Raw genomic sequence first — 24,509 nt, 5'->3', positions numbered from 1 at the left:
CTTCCTGCGCCTTCTGGTTCTGTGCGCTCTCAAGCTCTGCGTGGGAAGGAATCATTGACACGGTTACGCACCGAGGGTTGATTTGTGCAAACTTAAGAGTGGACCACCAGAGCACGCGTTTTGGGTCGAGTAATTTAACGCACGTATTGATTGAGCAAAATGGAAGTATTGCCAGTAAAGTGGTTTAATGAGCCATATAATTAAGTCATGCTTCACCTTTGTGACAATCTGATGATTCTTCTCTGCACTTCGGCTACAGCTCTGCAGAGGAGGATGGCAGTTGTTATAGCCTGAACCTAGATGCTCAACAGGTTTATGAATCTACAATATAACTATTGGTTGTTTTCAAGTTCTAGAATGTGATGATGTTACACTACCTTGTTTGTATAAAACCAATATAAAACCGATGCATAATAATGCACTCAAAGACATTATGATTGGATTCAGCCCCTTCGACCATTCACTCACTCCATTCACCCAGGCTTCCTGGTGTTCCCAAACGGTCTCTCATCCAAGTACCGATCAGGCCCTTCCCTGATGGGTCTGATGGGATCGGGAATAGCAAAGGCGGTATGACTGCACTACACTTTCACAAGTCGTATCTAAAAAGACCATTACAAAAATGATCATTAATATCACTGACTGGGTCCATGATCTCTCTGTACAAGACCAAAAATTTCCTCAAAAACAAAATAATTGTTTACCTGCCACCTGTAGGCCATTAGAGCGCTGTAATGTCACCTGAAACTCAAATCTGCATTAATAATAATAATATTAACTTTTTACTTATAAAAATGACTGTAAATGTAATGTAATGCATTCAAGATCACTGACAAAATAATACAATCTAAGAGCCAATTGTGGCTCCTCAGCATGTGTCCTCTGATCCCGTGAAAATTTGAGAATTATAACATACAGCATACGACAGAGCTGTTAAAATATGCATAAAAATAATAAATAATACTGTAAAGAATTACAATAATATGCTTTAAAAACAAAGATGTCAATTCCTTTAAATAATTCTTTGGGGTTGGACTGCTTGACCGCCGTTGTTTCACTTCTATGTTCAACGCTACCATTTGTGTGGTTGAGTTTGCCCGCCACCAAGCAACTGACTAAATATTAGACGCAGGTTGTAACTACTATATGCTTAAAGTATAGCTTAAGTATTTTCTGTCAAGAAGTGTGCAAAACTGCTCATGGTTTATTTATTCAGAACAACTCAAGGCTCTGCGCCAACATACAGTACATTTACAAGGCCTTGCACCACATACTTCACAATAACAACTGTAACAAAAAGTATTGTTCCGTCGAGGACAGATTCCTCAAGCACACACAGTGCAACGTGACAGAAACAAATGTTATCAACATTTTATCTGCATTTCCAGTATGTGTCAAACATGTGTCATACAAAAGAGAGTAGTCTTTATTGAAGCAATTACTATCAATGGACATTGAGTTGTATAAAAATACAAGTAATATACATTTGATTTAAAAAAAAGTCAAAGGTCTTCAGTAACAATTTAATGCAAATTTTCATTTACAGAACTGGTAAGGCAGTTTGTTCAGGGAAACAAAAAATGCACACTTTAAGTATGCTTTCAAAAGGAATAATCGCTATGTTATTGACTTATTCATTGACATAAATTAATGAGATCCTGACATACACATACACTTGACCTTGTTTTTCACAAGTTGAATGTAATGAATGAAATGGACTGTTACTATGCCTATTATGTTTCAAAATGGAAACCTACATCCAGGTTGTTGTTGTTGTTGTTGTTGTTGTTGTTGTTGTTGTTCTATAGCCAGTTTTATTAGTTTATACTTTATGATGCTTGGAGAAAAGTAAAACTGGACAGTGCTTGTGAACACATATTATCTATTTTGCAAGTATTTCAAACAAATCAGTAAAGAAGGAAAAAATGCTCTACGCAACATCATTAAAACAAAACAAAAATAAAATAAGCAACAACAGCATTCCAGTGTATCTTTTAGTTAAATGTCTCTCCATAGGAAATGCATAGATTTTAGTACCATCATCAAATAGAAGTAATAACATGGGAGGGAAAAGCAACACAGTAACGGACTATGTTACCTCATGTACTAAACTTTTTTCAGTATGCCCGGGTTGGTTTGTCTTGGGCCTGGTTGAAGGGGTTTGCTGGACTTGCCGACTCCTGGTCTTGCTGGTCAATGGACTGGTAGGTGTCACGGTTTTTAGACACAGACGGGAACCCTGCAAACCACAAATTCAAAGCCCATGTTGAGAATGTATACACTTCTGCTTCTCCAAAATGAGAGTACACGCTGTCCACCAGCAAACCAGGAACCATCGAATGCTATTAGGGGAAAATACACTTTGCTTTACGGGAGAATAAAAGCATTGTAGTAGGCTGTAATTAGCATGGTAGTGACTAGGATGATATGGAATAAATCATGAGTAATAACCATGTATATTATGGTAATTACACTTGTAGTTGCCATGTTGTTTTGTGCTGTTATGTTTTAAAAGGGCAAAAAGTCTTTCACAAAATGTCTGCATCATTTTGAATTCCTCTGTTGGATATATAACAGAGGTAAAGTTTCATAATTGCTTCTGCTCCAGCCATTTTCTGACATAAGTTAGAAGAGTCTCTACCAGGACAACCTTGGCTCTGGCATGGCTTGAATGCAGATGACAAGTTCAAAGCCTTTGCTCACTCTTACCTCAACATGACCCAAACTGTGGCAGAGACACCTGGGTTAGACATGAGTCGATATTTCAGCAGCAGGACGTTTGACAGACTAGCCAGATCATGATTCATTTGAACTTACACATATTTAAGCATTTGAATAAAAGTTAAATCTATGAACTTGCAGCAATGTATCAAATGTGAGAGCTAAATAATTTGTGCTCATAAATATTGGATCAATAATCATGAACAATGCCTTTATTGTTAAAAACTGCTTATAATATAACCTAAAATCACCAAGACTGTACAACAACATTGCACTTAATTCTATTAATTTATAGAAAGCAGTTTTATTGAAATAGATTTACACGTGGCAATGACGATTGGCAACCTCAAGAACTATCAGGTATTTTAGGAGCTATAAACCCTGCATTTTTATGTGCAAATAAAAAGAACTCCAATATACAGTATCTTGTTAATCTGGTCACAAAACTCAAGTGTTGTGAATTTGTGCCTTTCAAATTCAGCATTGCAGGTACGTTTCAGGCACGTCACAGGTTGTATATTTGTCGCAGACTGAAAAATGGTCACATTTATATCGCGCCTTTCTACCTGCTTTAGGCACTTAAAGCGCTTTACATCAAGAAACCAATCACCCATTCACACACCAGGAGGCAAGGTGGGTGAAGTGTCTTGCCCAAGGACACAATGACAGTGTGCACCTGCGGGATTTGAACTAGACGACCCGCTCTACTCTCTGCGCCACCGCCGCCCTGTGTTTTGTAAAGTTGTATCTGGAAATGTAGTTGAAATATTCATACAGCTTGAACTGATTCTTAACCTTTATCATAGGTACCTAAAATATGCACCATATGCTGCATAACTTAGTATGCCAACGCCTTTAAATGATTGGATAATTGGATAATTTCTCCAACCTAAAAACAGTCATCACATACGTTACGGACCCACATCACAGCTTCAGTGCTACTCGAAAAAGTGACTTGATCTCACAAGGACTAGCATTGCTCGGATAAGTTCACAGAGAAATTGACTATTAGGAGTCAACAGTGTGCTGACTTTAATTAGGCTGATAAAGTGCACCATCACACAGTGCGGCTTAAAATAAAACAGAAGACACAACACAAATTGGGCACCAAGAGACTATGAAATATGAATTATACATGCATGCAAACAAAACATTAACATATACAAAAAAAAAAAAAGAACACAGGTAGAAATAAAGTACGTCAACATGGATAGAACAGTAGAAAATGTAAGGACAACATTGATATGAAACGGTAAAAAAGGGGGATGGAAAAGGGGGTCTCTTGTTTCCAGCAGTCAATTTTGAGTCAAGGTGATGGGAGATTGAACAGAGGATGAGAATGATACAAAAAAGGAGGTGGAGAGGAAAGAGCCAGGCGATCAATAGCGACGGCCAATAAAGGCACTGTCAGCACTGTCCGTAGTGCAGCGGCTGTCCATAGAGGTCTCAAAGTCTGAAAGGTCAGAAGTCAGCCAGGAGGAGAAGACAAGAAAAAAAAACATATGACATGAAAAAGGCAGTACAGGACAAAATTAGGTAGTCTAAACAAAAGACAGCTGGAAGATTGTAGGAATTAAATGTTGTAAATTGGACTTCATGGCCAAGCAGAAGGCCTGGGGGGCATGACGATGATAATTTACGACCAAAAGCAGAGATTTCATAACGATACAGTTGTAACTAGAGATCTGCTTGAGATTGGCAAAGGCCAGATGGGAGCTTTGGGGAGCCGGATTTGGCCCCGAGTCCACCTACTGACATTTACTCTACTATCACACCTGACGACCTTAATGCTGTGATATCTCATTTTTGTGAAAATTTGAAATCGGTCTCACAACAAAGTACGGTATTTATCGGCATTTACAAGTCATGAGCACCACACAAACTAATATCACCAACTGGTTTTTCCAGAGCAAAAAGCAGCAGGGCGATATGATAATGACAGCTCCTCTGCAATCAGGCAGCAATTAAAAGACATTCTCTCCTCGGCTAGTCTCTGCCTCCATCAGCCTGTACTCAGTCAATCATGGCCTGGGAAATACCTGCTGACTGAGTGTGCAGCTTCATCAATATTCAATTATCCTCCAACAGGCAAATCGACGCATGTATTTTTGCAACTGCGGTCTGGAGAATGCGTCGCAGTCCCAGAATTACGTCCAACATTTTCATCATGTACTTGAATCCTAGGTCTGTTTTGGCTCATCCAGAAATAGAAAAACCACAATCGAATAAAAATGACACCAGCTCAAATTGTGGAATGCATTTAGAAGTACAGTGGACATCACAGTGAGGTGGACCCATCATTTTGAGGACTCTTTCAGTGGAGCAAGTGTACCATTGCCCAACACAATCTGACTCTAGTAAAATTAGGTTGCACTCGGTATGAAAAACATGTTATCCTATTCAAAATTGTGGTTGGAATGAGCCACACAGTTTACCATAACAAACTTGTGGAGAAACGATTTGCTTTGCAGTCCAAACTGACGCACAGTATTTCAAAGTCTTGTGACTGTGACAAATTAGTTTGACCGAGGAATCATCTACAAGTGGTTTAGTGCTGAAAGTCTGTATAAGTGATTTAGCATCAACTCTACAATATGTTTACTGGTATTGATAGAATAAAACTGTATGGTGCTTTTCTTTCATTTAACTATTGATAGAAGAACAGTAGACCTTATAGTTGCAGTGAATTTGCTGTGATAGTTAAAAAAACCTTTGCTTAGAATTGTTGCAAAAGTTTGTAGCATCGGTAAATGTTGCAGTCTGTGTTACTTTAAAGCAGGGGTGTCCAAAGTGCGGCCCGGGGGCCAAATGCGGCCCTCAGACCAATTTATGGTGGCCCTCGGCCTCTTGCTGTATCGGTACACATCACCAGAGATGGACCTTTTTTTCTGAAATGTAATAATTCTATACAATTCTAACCGAACAACTAACATTTTACTGTGAGACTGAGCTGGCATGAAGGTTTTAAGCTTAAATAGAGGTATGGGGCACAATTTAAACCTCTGCTAGTCGAAGCACTAACTACCGATCTATGGCCCTTCACCCCGTGTACGCTTCAATATGCGGCTCCACATGAAAAAAGTTTGGACACCCCTGCTTTAAGGATGTAGACCTGAGCCAAGGGCTTTATTTCAGCACTGTCTGTAAACTTTTAATCTTTTAACAGATGGCCTACTTGAGAGATGAGCACATCCAGATTTTAATTTATTAAATCAAAAGTATGTCATGAGGGAAGATTATGATGATTGCGTAGCTCCTTAAAAATAGGGTGGGATCATGCTCATCTCATTTCCTAATTTATTGAAGAATGTTTCAATGGGTCACATCTGTGATACTGCTGCCATTTACCTTGATCTGTGGCTCAAAAATGGCATATTGGTGTAATGGGATGCATGTGACATACATACCAAAGTTGACATTGTAGTCCCCTCCTCGCTCTTTGTACATTTGATAGACAAAAAAGCATGACACCGGTTTGAGCAGCAGGTTGAGGATGGCCATTCCTGCACTGAAGCGAAGTACATCTGGAATCACCAGATCATGTGTGGGGTAATAAATCCCAAAATGAACAATGTCTGTCAATATCGTCACAACTGTCCCCATTAAAAACTGTAGAAAAAGAGAGAAAAAAAGCCTTAATGATTTGTAACTAACAGTATATATAGTATTTTTTGTAAACAGCAGATTCAGCATTTTCAACTAAAATGTGTAAAATGTGTAAAGGTATATCGTGACCAAAAGCAGCAACTGGAACTAACCCTATTTGAAAGAGTGTCACTGTCATCAGTCATGTGATGTTGGGAACTCAGTTTGTATCGGCCCGGACATTTCTATACATAGAAACGAATCATGCTGCTGCTTGAAACAGCTTTTACCGGCTCTTGATGGCCCTTGCACACGAAACAATGCCTTTCTATATGCGCTGAATTACATTAGACCCATTACAGAGAGGCGCCAGGTGACCTCCAAAGAACTATTAGGTCCCAAATGTGGTACATAGGCTATTTACTGTGGCACGCCTCACTGCCGTTTGAAGACAATTTTAAAAAAGAGCTCTCGTCCCTCTAGTCTGGTTGTGGCGAAAATGTCAATTTTCACTTCAACTTGCATTTAGTGTCGCTTCCTGCTTACCTGCTGTGTGCCTAAAGCAATGACTCTTTGTGAATGTTCATGTTTTGTCCCAGATTTCACATAAGCCTAAAGAGCATGGTTGGCCAGTGTTCCTCTTCCTGTGTCACATGATTTGCAGGGGTTTCAAGGTAAACAAAAGTAAATAACCTCACCATAAGCACAGCATCAATGGAGTCCCTCTGCGCAATGGCCCACACCCCGAGCGCGAGCATTGTGAAGTTTCCCCATGCGTATGAAGGGGGGAGCCATGCCATAGAGCCCCTAAGTGCAACACATGGGAACATCATGTCAATAATCACCAAGTTATCGTCATTGGGACAGACTTTATGATACTGGGTCAATGTCTGGTCACTATAACTTGAGTGTGTGCCTGTCTGCACATAGTGGGAGCAGTGAGGAGGAGAGACATTCCTCATATTTGTGAAGAAAAACGTGTGAGTACTCACCATACTGTAAGCAGCCAGTGAACTAGGACTATTGCCTTCAAAACAAAAGACACTGATTAACCATGGGAATAAAAAAACTATCACAATACTTTGTAGGTGCATTTATAAATACATTAAAACTTGAATTTCATGACGATATGACAAATCCAGATTAGTTTACCACATCAATATAAAAACAAATGTCAGTGGAAGAATCACTAATGGTCATAAAGAATAACAAACAAATAAATAAGAACAATGATTATGAATAGTTTGTTATAGGAAAGAGAACCAAAGACATTGTAAAGAAAGCTGCTTCCTCTTAATAATTTCACCTTGATGGGAACAGTAACCTCAAAACAGATGAATTAAAATGCTACTAACGTTCATCAACACTTACCTTCAGATTTATCGCTGGGATTTCCATGTCAGTGTTTAAAGCTCTAAAAGAAAAACTACCTTGATCCAATTTGCTGTTGTTACTTTGCGGCATACATGAAGAAATCGCAACACTTTTTTGGGTTTTTTTTCCACAAAACTTCTTGAAGCCGAATAACTCCTCCTTCTTCTTCCTCAGATCAGGCATCAGGCTGCAAACACGAGCCATGTGACAGCAGCATGACTCGGACCCATGTGACTGATTCCCGGGATCCGCCCGCCCCTTCCCTTCCATCTCACCCGCATCTTCCCCGTGGCTGCTGAGGGGCCGAGTGCGCGCGCTTCTCCGTGGTAAACAGAGGTGGGGAGAGTTCCTAAAATAGTCACTCTGCGCACTTTGAAATCATTTATTGCCCAAGTAAAACGTATTTTCTCAAGTAGGCAACTAGCCTACTTGAGATATATTGGTCGACCTCTTATAGATACTGTAACGGATTGTTTTAATTTGACCTGTTTCCTGGGCACGTCATCTCCGGTAATCATGGTAGGAAGTGTTGAAACGTGTGTATGTTGACACGGCGGGAGGAAGGCATCATATGGTTCTAACTTACTCTTAGCTCCTGGCTGAAAGGCGGATAAAAGGTAACTTTGATTGTACAACGGTTATGTTTATTGAATTGGTTGAACTGACATATGTTTGTTTTTAGCTCTTACGGTGGTACTGTGTACTCTATGGAAAATAAAGACGGCAAACACATCCACTTGTACGCTTCATCTCTCAGCTAGGCGGCTACAGTAAGAGCTTTTCCGAACTGGCTGTCGCCCATAAACCTACTCGCCTGCTAACCTGCTAGCTTGTGGGCTCCTTATCAACTGAGCCCCGGTTACCCAGCGAAGGAAGGAAGCATTTGGATTTCGGGGACCCGCACGCTCTTCTCGATGCTGCACTGCACTGGTTGGACAAGTTTGACCCGTGGGCGCTGTGAGTACTTCCAGCTTGAACCGTCATACGGAGCTACAATTAAACTAGCGCCACACGGAGCCACGAACAAAACTTAACCCGCATGAACTGATGGAGTTGCATAAAAGAAGATAATGGGATTCGCCTTTTTGTGTTTAAAATGCAACGGTGGACCTTTTTACGTAATTTTTCATTGGAGATAATGTTGCACTGTTTGAACTTGTATTGGCACATTTAATCTTAGATATTTTTTAAATATGTAAAAGAAAAGAAAAAAAAAAACTAATAATAATGGTGCAAGGTACAAACGAAGACGCTGAACAAGAATGTATGGATTCTACAGAGGATGTTCAAAGGAAGGAACGACTTATGCTTACATTATATGAACAATGGAAAACCGATGTCCGTGATGCAAGGAAAAGACTCATGAAGTACATATCTGAAGAGGAATCGTGGTCATTGATTGATCATCTTAAGGCAAGCAGTAAAAGCGTTACGGGAATTTTCGATGAAATCAGACAAATGGCTACGCCAGCAGTTGATGTAAGACAACGAATTGATACCTGTCAAGCTGTTACATCAGAACTTATTAGGCCCGAGCGCCATACATGGCGGTAGGGTCTATTGCTTCTGCAACGCAGGGGGGCACCAGGGTGCGCTTCGATGGCGTACGGAGTGCACAATGGACACGACAGCGACCTCCGACCACGACAGAGGCATAGGACTCGGCCAGAGCTTTCCGAAAATGTCTAATGTGTAAAAACAGCTACAATGGAAAAACGCCTATATTGTTTTTGCGTTTGCAGAAAAGACCTCCCGGGGGCTTCAGCGGCCAACCGCGCGCTCCACGTACACGCCAGAAAAAAATGACCCACAACTTTTTTGTGCGCCTTAGCCAGAGCTTTCCAACGGTGTACAGCATGTGGTGGTAACGGCAACGGCTTAGGTTTTTTTGGCAAAAAACGATTATTTTTCTTTCTTTCTTTCTTTCTTTCTTTCTTTCTTTCCGCCTCTTAAAACTGGATTTTCACCCCCTGAACGTGCGCGAAAACTCAATTAAAAATCACCGAAAAATCCGGTCTGGTGAAAAATTGACGAAAATGTGAGTGTCCAATGTGGGACGTGCAAAATGGCACAACAGCGCCACCTGCAAATTTGAAAAAAATAATTCAGTGACGGAGAGCCTCCACCAACTTGGACACACACTCGCGCCTTTGGGCACAGACATTGTCCAGGTCGTGACCAGCAAAAAACATTATTATGACCCCGCCCCCTGACAAACAGGAAGTCCCCTATTTTGAGTGGAAAAATGAGGAAAAGTCAAATTGCCTCCACGCTGATGTCGCATTTGAACGAACTCCTCCGTGGGCGTTTGTCCGAATGAGCTTCTGATCGCTTCTAACTCATCTACACATGTTGGGGATCAAAAGTTATCCAAAGAATTTTGCTACGTTTTGCGGTCTTCGTCCAGTGGAGCCCGAAAGTTGACCTTTATTTTGGCGATTTCTGAGACCTCAATAATGGCCCCCGTTCGCACAAACTAGCTCGGATTATTACCAAAACTCATACACATGTTGCCCCTTCACCCCCGCATACATGACATGAGGTTTGGTGGCAGTGGACCCAACAGCGCCCCCTATAAAATGCATGTTAATGTCATCACTCATTCACTGGGTACGTACCAGAGAGTAACGACCCTAACAGTTGCATGCGCCTTGGTCAGAGCTTTCCGAAAATGTATAATATATGGTATTTCGAGCAACGGGAACCCTTGTTAGGCCCGAGCGCCATACATGGCGGTAGGGTCTATTGCTTCTGCAACGCAGGGGGGCACCAGGGTGCGCTTCGATGGCGTACGGAGTGCACAATGGACACGACAGCGACCTCCGACCACGACAGAGGCATAGGACTCGGCCAGAGCTTTCCGAAAATGTCTAATGTGTAAAAACAGCTACAATGGAAAAACGCCTATATTGTTTTTGCGTTTGCAGAAAAGACCTCCCGGGGGCTTCAGCGGCCAACCGCGCGCTCCACGTACACGCCAGAAAAAAATGACCCACAACTTTTTTGTGCGCCTTAGCCAGAGCTTTCCAACGGTGTACAGCATGTGGTGGTAACGGCAACGGCTTAGGTTTTTTTGGCAAAAAACGATTATTTTTCTTTCTTTCTTTCTTTCTTTCTTTCTTTCTTTCTTTCCGCCTCTTAAAACTGGATTTTCACCCCCTGAACGTGCGCGAAAACTCAATTAAAAATCACCGAAAAATCCGGTCTGGTGAAAAATTGACGAAAATGTGAGTGTCCAATGTGGGACGTGCAAAATGGCACAACAGCGCCACCTGCAAATTTGAAAAAAATAATTCAGTGACGGAGAGCCTCCACCAACTTGGACACACACTCGCGCCTTTGGGCACAGACATTGTCCAGGTCGTGACCAGCAAAAAACATTATTATGACCCCGCCCCCTGACAAACAGGAAGTCCCCTATTTTGAGTGGAAAAATGAGGAAAAGTCAAATTGCCTCCACGCTGATGTCGCATTTGAACGAACTCCTCCGTGGGCGTTTGTCCGAATGAGCTTCTGATCGCTTCTAACTCATCTACACATGTTGGGGATCAAAAGTTATCCAAAGAATTTTGCTACGTTTTGCGGTCTTCGTCCAGTGGAGCCCGAAAGTTGACCTTTATTTTGGCGATTTCTGAGACCTCAATAATGGCCCCCGTTCGCACAAACTAGCTCGGATTATTACCAAAACTCATACACATGTTGCCCCTTCACCCCCGCATACATGACATGAGGTTTGGTGGCAGTGGACCCAACAGCGCCCCCTATAAAATGCATGTTAATGTCATCACTCATTCACTGGGTACGTACCAGAGAGTAACGACCCTAACAGTTGCATGCGCCTTGGTCAGAGCTTTCCGAAAATGTATAATATATGGTATTTCGAGCAACGGGAACCCTTGTTAGGCCCGAGCGCCATACATGGCGGTAGGGTCTATTGCTTCTGCAACGCAGGGGGGCACCAGGGTGCGCTTCGATGGCGTACGGAGTGCACAATGGACACGACAGCGACCTCCGACCACGACAGAGGCATAGGACTCGGCCAGAGCTTTCCGAAAATGTCTAATGTGTAAAAACAGCTACAATGGAAAAACGCCTATATTGTTTTTGCGTTTGCAGAAAAGACCTCCCGGGGGCTTCAGCGGCCAACCGCGCGCTCCACGTACACGCCAGAAAAAAATGACCCACAACTTTTTTGTGCGCCTTAGCCAGAGCTTTCCAACGGTGTACAGCATGTGGTGGTAACGGCAACGGCTTAGGTTTTTTTGGCAAAAAACGATTATTTTTAGGCCCGAGCGGCCTGCCGTCGCAAGGGCCTATTGTAATCGCAATCACGATCGCAGCGCAGTGCGCGCAGCGCACTGAACCTAAGTGCGCGGAGCGCACAAAAACAGCGCGAAGCGCTGTCCCCATGTCAACCGTAAACTCACCGTGTAAAACAGTGAAGCCCACACCGAAGGTGTGGGGCCTTTATACTTATTATTGCATTAAAATGAATGGGGGTATATAGTGTGAATGGGGGTATATAGTGGATGACGAGCGCGAAGCGCTCGTCATCCACCCAGGAACCCCACGGGTGCGTGCGGATCGTTGAAAGCTTTCCAAAAATGTATAATATGATATTGTCGCGAAAGCGACTATATTGTTTTTCTCGGAAATATTATTAGGCCCGAGCGGCCTGCCGTCGCAAGGGCCTATTGTAATCGCAATCGCAGCGCAGTGCGCACAGCGCACTGAACCTAAGTGCGCGGAGCGCACAAAAACAGCGCGAAGCGCTGTCCCCATGTCAACCGTAAACTCACCATGTAAAACAGTGACAGCCCACACCGGAGGTGTGGGCCCTTTATACTTATTATTGCATTAAAATGAATGGGGGTATATAGTGTGAATGGGGGTATATAGTGTGAATGGGGGTATATAGTGGATGACGAGCGCGAAGCGCTCGTCATCCACCCAGGAGCCCCACGGGTGCGTGCGGATCGTTGAAAGCTTTCCAAAAATGTATTATATGATGTCGTCGCGAAAGCGACTATATTGTTTTTCTCGGAAATATTATTAGGCCCGAGCGGCCTGCCGTCGCAAGGGCCTATTGTAATCGCAATCGCGATCGCAGCGCAGTGCGCGCAGCGCACTGAACCTAAGTGCGCGGAGCGCACAAAAACAGCGCGAAGCGCTGTCCCCATGTCAACCGTAAACTCACCGTGTCAAACAGTGACAGCCCACACCGAAGGTGTGGGGCCTTTATACTTATTATTGCTTTAAAATGAATGGGGGTATATAGTGTGAATGGGGGTATATAGTGGATGACGAGCGCGAAGCGCTCGTCATCCACCCAGGAACCCCACGGGTGCGTGCGGATCGTTGAAAGCTTTCCAAAAATGTATAATATGATATAGTCGCGAAAGCGACTATATTGTTTTTCTCGGAAATATTATTAGGCCCGAGCGGCCTGCCGTCGCAAGGGCCTATTGTAATCGCAATCACAGCGCAGTGCGCGCAGCGCACTGAACCTAAGTGCGCGGAGCGCACAAAAACAGCGCGAAGCGCTGTCCCCATGTCAACCGTAAACTCACCATGTAAAACAGTGACAGCCCACACCGAAGGTGTGGGGCCTTTATACTTATTATTGCATTAAAATGAATGGGGGTATATAGTGTGAATGGGGGTATATAGTGGATGACGAGCGCGAAGCGCTCGTCATCCACCCAGGACCCCCACGGATGCGTGCGGATCGTTGAAAGCTTTCCAAAAATGTATAATATGATATCGTCGCGAAAGCGACGATATTGTTTTTCTCGGAAATATTATTATTCTTTCTTCTTCTTCTTCTTCTTCTTCTGCTCTTTGAGCAGGAATTTGACCCCCTGAACATAGTCGAAAACTCACCAAACTTTGCCCAAAATTCAGGTCCGGCGAAAAATTAATTAAAATGTGTGTTTCATATTGGGGAAAAAAAAAATGGCGCGACAGCGCCACCTACAAAAATCAAAATACATTGCGCCAATGGGGGAGGGGCCGAAGTAAACTTTGTCGTAGAGCGACGAGATTCGGTACAGACGTTCGTCATGTGACGACAAAAAAAAAATATTATTGTGGCCACGCCCCCTGACAAACCGGAAGTCCGCCATATTGACAGGAAGCCCGGAGAATGCTGAGTCAGCGTTTTCGCTGACGTCGCATTTTAACGAACTCCTCCTAGGGCGTTTCACCAAATGAGCTTAAAATCGCTCAAGTTCATCTCGAGATGAGGGGCATCAAAAGTTATCCAAATTTTTTGGCTATGTTTTACGGTTTGTTTGCGGCGAAGCCGCAATCTTTCCGAAGTATTTTGCGATTCATCAAAAACTAAAAATCGCTCCCATTCGCACAAAGAAACTCCGATTATAAATCGGAAATATACATTTTATTGACCTTTCACCCCTGGACACAACAAATGTGAAAAAGTGACATTGGGCGCGATAGCGCCCCCTCCAGGTGCAGAAGAAAAAATGCATTATGGGAAAAAAATTAGTTTGTCGGAAATGGATGAAATTCGGTACAAAAATAGTTGATGGCGTCCCGATCCAAAAAGCCAATGAGACCCATATCGTATTTTGCACGGTGTTGCCATGGTGAATCAAAATACATCGCGTCCATGGAGGCGGGACCAACGTCAACTTTGTCGTAGAGCGACGAGATTCGGTACAGATATCCGTCATGTGACGACAAACAAAAAATATTATTGTGGCCACGCCCCCTGACAAACCGGAAGTCCGCCATTTTGACAGGAAGTCTGGAGAATGCTGAGTCAGCGTTTTCGCTGACGTCTCATTTTAACGAACTCCTCCTAGGGCGTTTCACCAAATGAGCTCAAAATCGCTCCAGCTCATCTCGAGATGTGGGGCATCAAAAGTTATCCAAATTTTTTGGCTAACTTTTACGGTTTGTTTGCGGCGAAGCCGCAATCTTTACGAAGTATTTTGCGATTCATCAGAAACTGAAAATCGCTCCCATTCGCGCAAACAAACTCTGATTAAAAATCGGAAATATACATTTTGTTGACCTTTCACCCCTGGACACAACAAATGTGAAAAAGTTACACTGGGCGCGATAGCGCCCCCTCCAGGTGCAGAAGAAATATTGCATTATGGGAAAAAAATTAGTTTGTCGGAAATGGATGAAATTCGGTACAAAAATAGTTGATGGCATCCCGATCCAAAAAGCCAATGAGACGCCTATCGTACTTTGTACGGTGTTGCCATGGTGACGTCCGGGGCCCCCCATGTTATTGTAATGGGCTGACACATAAATGTCACCTTATGCAACATTACAGCGCGTTAGCGCCACCTGTCAGGAGCTTGTGGACAGTGGTCATGGAAGTACGGCCCGTCAGGGGCGTCTGATGCTACTTGTGAAATGAAAAAGATTACGGGCGCGCTAGCGCCCTCTGCAGGCTGGAGCCATTGTTCACATGGAGAGGCTAAAAATGTAGCTGAGACGTTTACGCACAAAGATTAATGGCACATCGGGGCAATAAAATGTAGTTCGTTCACGCTGGCGCCTTAGGTACGGTTATATAGAGGCGCTAAAGGAGGCACGGCCCGCGAGGGCCGTTCGATGCCGCTTGCGGCTTTAATTAGGCCCGAGCGGCCTGCCGTCGCAAGGGCCTATTGTAATCGCAATCACAGCGCAGTGCGCGCAGCGCACTGAACCTAAGTGCGCGGAGCGCACAAAAACAGCGCGAAGCGCTGTCCCCATGTCAACCGTAAACTCACCATGTAAAACAGTGACAACCCACACCGAAGGTGTGGGGCCTTTATACTTATTATTGCATTAAAATGAATGGGGGTATATAGTGTAAATGGGGGTATATAGTGGATGACGAGCGCGAAGCGCTCGTCATCCACCCAGGAACCCCACGGATGCGTGCGGATCGCTTAGAGCTTTCCAAAAATGTATAATATGATATCGTCGCGAAAGCGACGATATTGTTTTTCTCGGAAATATTATTATTCTTTCTTTCTTTCTTTCTTTCTTTCTTTCTTTCTTCTTCTTCTGCTCTTTGAGCAGGAATTTGACCCCCTGAACAAAGTCGAAAACTCACCAAACTTTGCCCAAAATTCAGTTTTGGTGAAAAATTAATTAAAATGTGTGTTTTATATTGGGGAAAAAAAAAATGGCGCGACAGCGCCACCTACAAAAGTGAAAATACATTACGCCAATGGGGGAGGGGCCGAAGTAAACTTTGTCGTAGAGCGACGAGATTCGGAACAGACATTCGTCATGTGACGACAAAAAAAAAATATTATTGTGGCCACGCCCCCTGACAAACCGGAAGTGCGCCATTTTGACAGGAAGTCCAGAGAATGCTGAGTCAGCGTTTTCGCTGACGTCGCATTTTAGCGAACTCCTCCTAGGGCGTTTCACCAAATGAGCTCAAAATCGCTTCAGCTCATCTCGAGATGTGGGGCATCAAAAGTTATCAAAATTTTTTGGCTACGTTTTACGGTTTGTTTGTGGCGAAGCCGCAATCTTTCCGAAGTATTTTGCGATTCATCAAAAACAAAAAATCGCTCCCATTCGCACAAACAAACTCCGATTAAAAATCGGAAATATACATTTTATTGACCTTTCACCCCTGGACGCAGCAAATGCCAATTAGTAACATTGGGCGCGATAGCGCCCCCTCCAGGTGCAGAAGAAAAATTGCATTATGGGAAAAAAATTAGTTTGTCGGAAATGGATGAAATTCGGTACAATAATAGTTGATGGCGTCCCGATCCAAAAAGCCAATGAGACCCATATCGTATTTTGTACGGTGTTGCCATGGTGAATCAAAATACATTGCGTCGATGGAGGCGGGGCCAACGTCAACTTTGTCGCAGCGCGACGAGATTCGGTACAGATATTTGTCATGTGACGACATACAAAAAATATTATTGTGGCCACGCCCCCTGACAAACCGGAAGTCCGCCATTTTGACAAGAAGTCCGGAAAATGCTGAGTCAGCGTTTTCGCTGACGTCTCATTTTAACGAACTCCTCCTAGGGCGTTTGACCAAATAAGCTCAAAATCGCTCCAGCTCATCTCGAGATGTGGGGCATCAAAAGTTATCAAAATGTTTTGGCAAAGTTTTACGGTTTGTTTGCGGCCAAGCCGCAATCTTTCCGAAGTATTTTGCGATTCATCAAAAACTAAAAATCGCTGCCATTCGCACAAACAAACTCCGATTAACAATCGGAAATATACATTTTATTGACCTTTCACCCCTGGACACAGCGCGTGTGAAAAAGTTACACTGGGCGCGATAGCGACCCCTCCAGGTGTAGAAGAAAAATTGCATTATGGGAAAAAAATTAGTTTGTCGGAAATGGATGAAATTCGGTACAAAAATAGTTGATGGCGTCCCGATCCAAAAAGCCAATGAGACGCCTATCGTACTTTGTACGGTGTTGCCATGGTGACGTCCGGGGCCCCCATGTTATTGTTATGGGGCTGACACATAAATGTCACCTTATGCAACATTACAGCGCGTTAGCGCCCTCTGTCAGGAGCTTGTGGACAGTGGACATAGAAATACGGCCCGTTGGGGCCGTCTGATGCTACTTGTGCAATTAAAAAGTTTTGGGGCGCGCTAGCGCCCTCTGCAGGCTGGAGCCATTATTCACATGGAGAGGCTAAAAATGTAGCCTAGATGTTTACTGACAACGATTAATGGCACATCAGGGAAATCAAATGCAGTGTGGCGCCCTTGGGTGGGTTGTGGCACGGATAGATAGAGGCGCTAAAGGAGGCACGGCCCGCGAGGGCCGTTCGATGCCGCTTGCGGCTTTAATTATTCTTTCTTTCTTTCTTCTTTCTTCTTTCTTCTTCTTCTGCTCTTTGAGCAGGAATTTGACCCCCTGAACATTGTCGAAAACTCACCAAATTTTGCCCAAAATTCAGGTTCGGTGAAAAATTAATTAAAATGTGTGTTTCATATTGGGGGAAAAAAAAATGGCGCGACAGCGCCACCTACAAAAGTGAAAATACATTACGCCAATGGGGGAGGGGCCGAAGTAAACTTTGTCGTAGAGCGACAAGATTCGGTACAGACGTTCGTCATGTGACGACAAAAAAAAAATATTATTGTGGCCACGCCCCCTGACAAACCGGAAGTCCGCCATTTTGACAGGAAGCCTGGAGAATGCTGAGTCAGCGTTTTCGCTGACATCGCATTTTAACGAACTCCTCCTAGGGCGTTTCACCAAATGAGCTGAAAATCGCTCCAGCTCATCTCCAGATGTGGGGCATCAAAAGTTATCCAAATTTTTTGGCTAAGTTTTATGGTTTGTTTGCGGCGAAGCCGCAATCTTTACGAAGTATTTTGCGATTCATCAAAAACTAAAAATCGCTCCCATTCGCACAAACAAACTCCGATTACAAATCGGAAATATACATTTTATTGACCTTTCACCCCTGGACACAACAAATGTGAAAAAGTGACATTGGGCGCGATAGCGCCCCCTCCAGGTGCAGAAGAAAAATTGCATTATGGGAAAAAAATTAGTTTGTCGGAAATGGATGAAATTCGGTACAAAAATAGTTGATGGCATCCCGATCCAAAAAGCCAATGAGACCCATATCGTATTTTGTACGGTGTTGCCATGGTGAATCAAAATACATTGCGTCTATGGAGGCGGGACCAACCGGGGCCAACGTCAACTTTGTCGTAGAGCGACGAGATTCGGTAAAAATATTCGACATGTGACGACAAACAAAAAATATTATTGTGGCCACGCCCCCTGACAAACCGGAAGTCCGCCATTTTGACTGGAAGCCTGGAGAATGCTGAGTCATGGTTTTTGCTGACGTCGCATTTTAACGAACTCCTCCTCGGGCGTTTCACCAAATGAGCTCAAAATCGCTCCAGCTCATCTCGAGATGTGGGGCATCAAAAGTTATCTAAATTTTTTGGCTAAGTTTTACGGTTTGTTTGCGGCGAAGCCGCAATCTTTACGAAGTATTTTGCAATTCATCAGAAACTAAAAATTGCTCCCATTTGCGCAAACAAACTCCGATTAAAAATCGGAAATATACATTTTTTTGACCTTTCACCCCTGGACACAACAAATGTGAAAAAGTGACACTGTGCGCGATAGCGCCCCCTCCAGGTGCAGAAGAAAAATTGCATTATGGGAAACAAATTAGTTTGTCGGAAATGGATGAAATTCGGTACAAAAATAGTTGACGGCATCCCGATCCAAAAAGCCAATGAGACGCCTATCGTACTTGGTACGGTGTTGCCATGGTGACGTCCAGGGCCCCCCATGTTATTGTAATGGGGCTGACACATAAATTTCACATTATATAACATTACAGCGCGTTAGCGCCCCCTGTCAGGAGCTTGTGGACAGTGGACGTGGAAGTACGGCCCGTCAGGGGCGTCTGATGCTACTTGTGAAATTAAAAAGATTACGGGCGCGCTAGCGCCCTCTGCAGGCTGGAGCCATTGTTCACACGGAGAGGCTAAAAATGTAGCTGAGATGTTTGCGCACAAAGATTAATGGCTCATCAGGACAATAAAATGCAGTTCGTTCACGCTGGCGCCTTAGGTACGGTTATATAGAGGCGCTAAAGGAGGCACGGCCCGCGAGGGCCGTTCGATGCCGCTTGCGGCTTTAATTATTCTTTCTTTCTTCTTCTTCTTTCTTCTGCTCTTTGAGCAGGAATTTGACCCCCTGAACATAGTCGAAAACTCACCAAACTTTGCCCAAAATTCAGGTCCGGTGAAAAATTAATTAAAATGTGTGTTTCATATTGGGGGGAAAAAAAATGGCGCGACAGCGCCACCTACAAAAGTCAAAATACATTACGCCAATGGGGGAGGGGCCGCAGTAAACTTTGTCGTAGAGCGACGAGATTCGGTACAGATATTCGTCATGTGACGACAAAAAAAAAATATTATTGTGGCCACGCCCCCTGACAAACCGGAAGTCCGCCATTTTGAAAGGAAGACCGGAGAATGCTGAGTCAGCGTTTTCGCTGACTTCGCATTTTAACGAACTCCTCCTAGGGCGTTTCAGCAAATGAGCTCAAAATCGCTCCAGCTCATGACGAGATGTGGGGCATCAAAAGTTATCCAAATTTTTTGGCTAAGTTTTACGGTTTGTTTGCGGCGAGGCCGCAATCTTTCCGAAGTATTTTGCGATTCATCAAAAACTAAAAAATGCTCCCATTTGCGCAAACAAACTCCGATTAAAAATCGGAAATATACATTTTGTTGACCTTTCACCCCTGGACACAGCAAATGTGAAAAAGTGACATTGGGCGCGATAGCGCCCCCTCCAGGTGCAGAAGAAAAAATGCATTATGGGAAAAAAATTAGTTTGTCGGAAATGGATGAAATTCGGTACAAAAATAGTTGATGGCATCCCGATCCAAAAAGCCAATGAGACACATATCGTATTTTGTACGGTGTTGCCATGGTGAATCAAAATACATTGCGTCTATGGAGGCGGGACCGACCGTGGCCAACGTCAACTTTGTCGTAGAGCAACGAGATTCGGTACAGATATTCGTCATGTGACGACAAACAAAAATTATTATTGTGGCCACGCCCCCTGACAAACCGGAAGTCCGCCATTTTGACAGGAAGTCCGGAGAATGCTGAGTCATTGTTTTCGCTGACATCGCATTTTAACGAACTCCTCCTAGGGCGTTTCACCAAATGAGCTCAAAATCGCTCCAGCTCATCTCCAGATGTGGGGCATCAAAAGTTATCCAAATTTTTTGTTTATGTTTTACGGTTTGTTTGCGGTGAAGCCGCAATCTATACGAACAATTTTGCGATTAATTGTAAAATAACAATTGCTCCCATTCGTTCAAACAAACTCCGATTAAAAATCGGAAATATACATTTTATTGACCTTTCACCCCTGGACACAACAAATGTGAAAAAAGTGCCATTGGGCGCGATAGTGCCCCCTATAGGTGCAGAAGAAAAATTGCATTATGGGAAAAAAATTAGTTTGTCGCAAATGGATGAAATTCGGTACAAAAATAGTTGATGGCGTCCCGATCCAAAAAGCCAATGAGACGCATATCGTTTTTTGTACGGTGTTGCCATGGTGACGCCCGGGGCCCCCCATGTTATTGTAATGGGGCTGACACATAAATTTCACATTATATAACATTACAGCGCGTTAGCGCCCCCTGTCAGGAGCTTGTGGACAGTGGACGTGGAAGTACGGCCCGTCAGGGGCGTCTGATGCTACTTGTGAAATTAAAAAGATTACGGGCGCGCTAGCGCCCTCTGCAGGCTGGAGCCATTGTTCACACGGAGAGGCTAAAAATGTAGCTGAGATGTTTGCGCACAAAGATTAATGGCTCATCAGGACAATAAAATGCAGTTCGTTCACGCTGGCGCCTTAGGTACGGTTATATAGAGGCGCTAAAGGAGGCACGGCCCGCGAGGGCCGTTCGATGCCGCTTGCGGCTTTAATTAGTATTGCTTATGGCCGAGCTATTGATGACAAAGAGAATTTTGATGAGGACGAGGAAAGAAGTAAACTACATGAAATGCTTTCCCGGGATTATGCAATGTCGGTTTATGGATCGGAGGCATCTTTTCTTTCTGACAAACAATTAATAGCTGTTAAACGAGTTGAAGCTGCTGCTGATCTGGCTGCAAAAAGGGCAAACTATGAACTTATGCTTGAAGAGGAAATAATAAGAAAATCTATAATTCTACTTGAGGAACAACAAAAGAGAGAGATGGAAGACAAAAAAATTGAGTTAATTCGATTTCAAGCAGCTAGAGAAATTCGTGTTGCAGAAGCGAGGGTGAAGGTTTATGATGAAATTAATACAGACGGTATGGAATGTTTTGAACTTCAGAACGTCATGCCCCCTGCAAAACATACCGTGACAAATAAGACACAGGTTAAGGCCACGGTTACAGCTGTGAAATCTACAAGTGCCCCGTTTGTCAGTGGGATTTTGGATACTTTCTCTAAGAATTATGCCCAGAATGGCAGTGCTATAGCTGCTCCTATTTCACCCTCTGATGATCATGTCAAAAACGTTGCTTGCAGAACCACTCAAGATCCTGTCTCAGTCTCTTCAAAGACACTTCCCCCTGTGCTAATTGATAATTGTGAAATTTCTTCGTTAATTCAAATTGTCCAAGACAATATTGCTTCAAGTAGACTTCCGACGCCTGAACCATTCATTTTTACAGGTGATCCAATTCAGTTCATTGAATGGAAGGCTGCATTCACGACACTCATTGCCAGAAAGGATATAGTACAGGAGGAAAAACTGTATTATCTGAAGAAATATGTCGGCGGTTCTGCTAGACAAATGTTAGATGCAACTTTTTTCCGAACTGATCCTGAAGCTTATCAAGATGCATGGAAGCGACTCAATGAACGTTTTGGTCAACCTTTCATAATACAAAGGGCATTCAGGCTAAAATTGAATAACTGGCCAAGAATTCATGGAAAAGATGCAGAGGGACTCAGGGCTTATTCAGATTTCCTTACTTCCTGTCTGAAAGCCATGCCTTATGTTAAAGGTCTTGAGATTTTGAGTGATTGTGAAGAGAATCAAAAAATCATCTCCAAAATGCCCGATTGGACTATTGCCAGCTGGAACAGACGGGTCACTCAGAGCCTCATGCAATCTAATGTGTTTCCCACTTTTAAGGATTTTGTTTCATTCATCACAGTTGAAGCAGAAATTGCTTGTAATCCATTTACTTCTCTCCATGCTCTTCATTTGTTGGATAAGGGCACCTCATCTTCAGAAGTAAAAGGGCCCAGGGCTTGTACCCTGACTACCTCTACCTCGAGACCTAGGTCTTCCACAAGACCGAAATCTCTGTGCCTTTGTTGTGAGCATAACTTTCATGAACTGACGGTTTGCAAGAAATTTATGGATTTGCCTTTTTTGGAACGGCGTGTCTTTGTAAGGGAGAAGGCTTTGTGTTACGGATGTTTGGAACAAGATCATGCAGTAAAGGACTGTCAGCATAGACACTTTTGTAACATTTGTAGTGGCAGACATCCAACAGCACTTCACAATGTACATTTTGGAAGCAATAAGCCATTTCTTAAATTCGTGTCCTCAAGGGTATTTGCCCACTCTAATATCTAATGATTATATTTCTTGATGGGAATCACTCGTATTGTTTGTACTCGTGATTGGGGGGAGTGTAACGGATTGTTTTAATTTGACCTGTTTCCTGGGCACGTCATCTCCGGTAATCATGGTAGGAAGTGTTTAAACGTGTGTATGTTGACACGGCGGGAGGAAGGCATCATATGGTTCTAACTTACTCTTAGCTCCTGGCTGAAAGGCGGATAAAAGGTAACTTTGATTGTACAACGGTTATGTTTATTGAATTGGTTGAACTGACATATGTTTGTTTTTAGCTCTTACGGTGGTACTGTGTACTCTATGGAAAATAAAGACGGCAAACACATCCACTTGTACGCTTCATCTCTCAGCTAGGCGGCTACAGATACTATGATTGAGACTTAATAATAAATGTTTAACGTGAGGCTATTCGTGGAAAAATGACAATAAATTTAAATTAATTAATAAAATAGCGGCCTATGTATTGGCCAGGCCAACCCCTTCATATCGGTATCGATATCGGACCTCAAAAATCCATATCGGTCGGGCCCTAGTAATACCGACTGTTGATGAGTGATGACCATTTACCATTTTCTATCATTCGGTCGCAGAGAAAGTTGCTGTCAATAGTGAGTCAGTCAAAAGTAGAGTTGTTTACAGGCAAGTAAAAGATCCGTTTCCCATCAACATTTCTAAATTGGACATTGCCTGATAACAAACATTCAGCCTTAACCAAGGGACCTACTCTGGAAAACAAAGCATATATAAGACAGTGACTAAACATACATCTTATGCCCACATTAGTTTTGTGTTGCAGCAGCTCTAATCCAAGGCGGGTTACAGTCTGGAAAGGATGGCACAGAGATGATTTATTTATATGTTTTTTCATGGTACAAATTGGCATGTGATACATGCATTTTCTACATGCAACATTTCTGTGTGGTTGAGGCCGGCTTAGGGTGAAAGAAGATCATCACAAAAGAGAAAAAATGATAATCTATAAAGAGAAAACAATCAAAGAAATCTGATATTACATTTATAGTAGCCTATTGGCAACTTTTCAACAATAGTAGGTCCAGGGGCGGATCTAGAGGGGTGGCATGCTTGCCACCCCAGCTGCCACCCCATTGTCATGTGATGTCTCACATCTGCTGTAGAAGCTACTTGGGTGCTTACAGAGGCTCACTCTGTTAGTACTTTTTTGAAAGGACAAAGAATTATAACAACTTTAGAGCTAAATAAGGGGCGAGGTGCCAACTCCTGTGCCTTCCAAGATGATTTTTTTTTTTACATCTTATTTATTTTTTTATTACAAAAGTTTAAAATATTACCTGAATTAGAAACCCCCTACTTACAATATTATGGACAATGCTACTATTTGTGTTTTTGTTTGGGGGGTTAATTTTGGGAGGCTCGGCCTGCATCTCAACAAAAAAACTACCTTGCGATCAAGCAAAACTTGCGTACCCCCACTATAAACATTCGACGTTGTAAAATGAGAAATTATCCCTGACCCTGCTTGCCACCCCGTGATTTTTTTTCTAGATCCGCCCCTGAGTAGGTCACTTTCACAAAGAAAATGCTGTAAATGTAATATTTTGCCCTCAAAGAAAGAGTTTCATAACCGTAATCTTTTTGTTTTTTATTGCATATCTTATTAAAAATGTAAATGAGCACCTGAACACCTCTGCAATCATTCACAAAGGGGGTCATTTATCAAGTCTCATGTGCAA

General features: G+C 43.1%; 1 protein-coding gene across 1 annotated transcript; it reads right to left on the bottom strand.

Annotated features, from left to right (window-relative positions):
* Positions 1-1,989: 1,989 nt before the first annotated feature.
* Positions 1,990-7,838, bottom strand: agtrap (angiotensin II receptor-associated protein). The gene is made up of 5 exons (XM_079578932.1): positions 7,678-7,838; positions 7,299-7,333; positions 7,005-7,113; positions 6,129-6,330; positions 1,990-2,239 (listed from the first exon to the last, which is right to left on the bottom strand). Exons 1-5 carry the CDS (start codon positions 7,768-7,770, stop codon positions 2,118-2,120), a joined length of 561 nt encoding a protein of 186 aa, XP_079435058.1. The 5' UTR covers positions 7,771-7,838; the 3' UTR covers positions 1,990-2,117.
* Between the last annotated feature and the right edge of the window lie 16,671 nt (positions 7,839-24,509).

The sequence above is a fragment of the Gobius niger genome, assembly GCF_951799975.1.
Source record: "Gobius niger genome assembly, chromosome: 20".
Classification (NCBI taxonomy): domain Eukaryota; kingdom Metazoa; phylum Chordata; class Actinopteri; order Gobiiformes; family Gobiidae; genus Gobius; species Gobius niger.
Note: the sequence above shows the minus strand (reverse complement) of the source record. Positions and strands in the feature narration are given on the sequence as shown.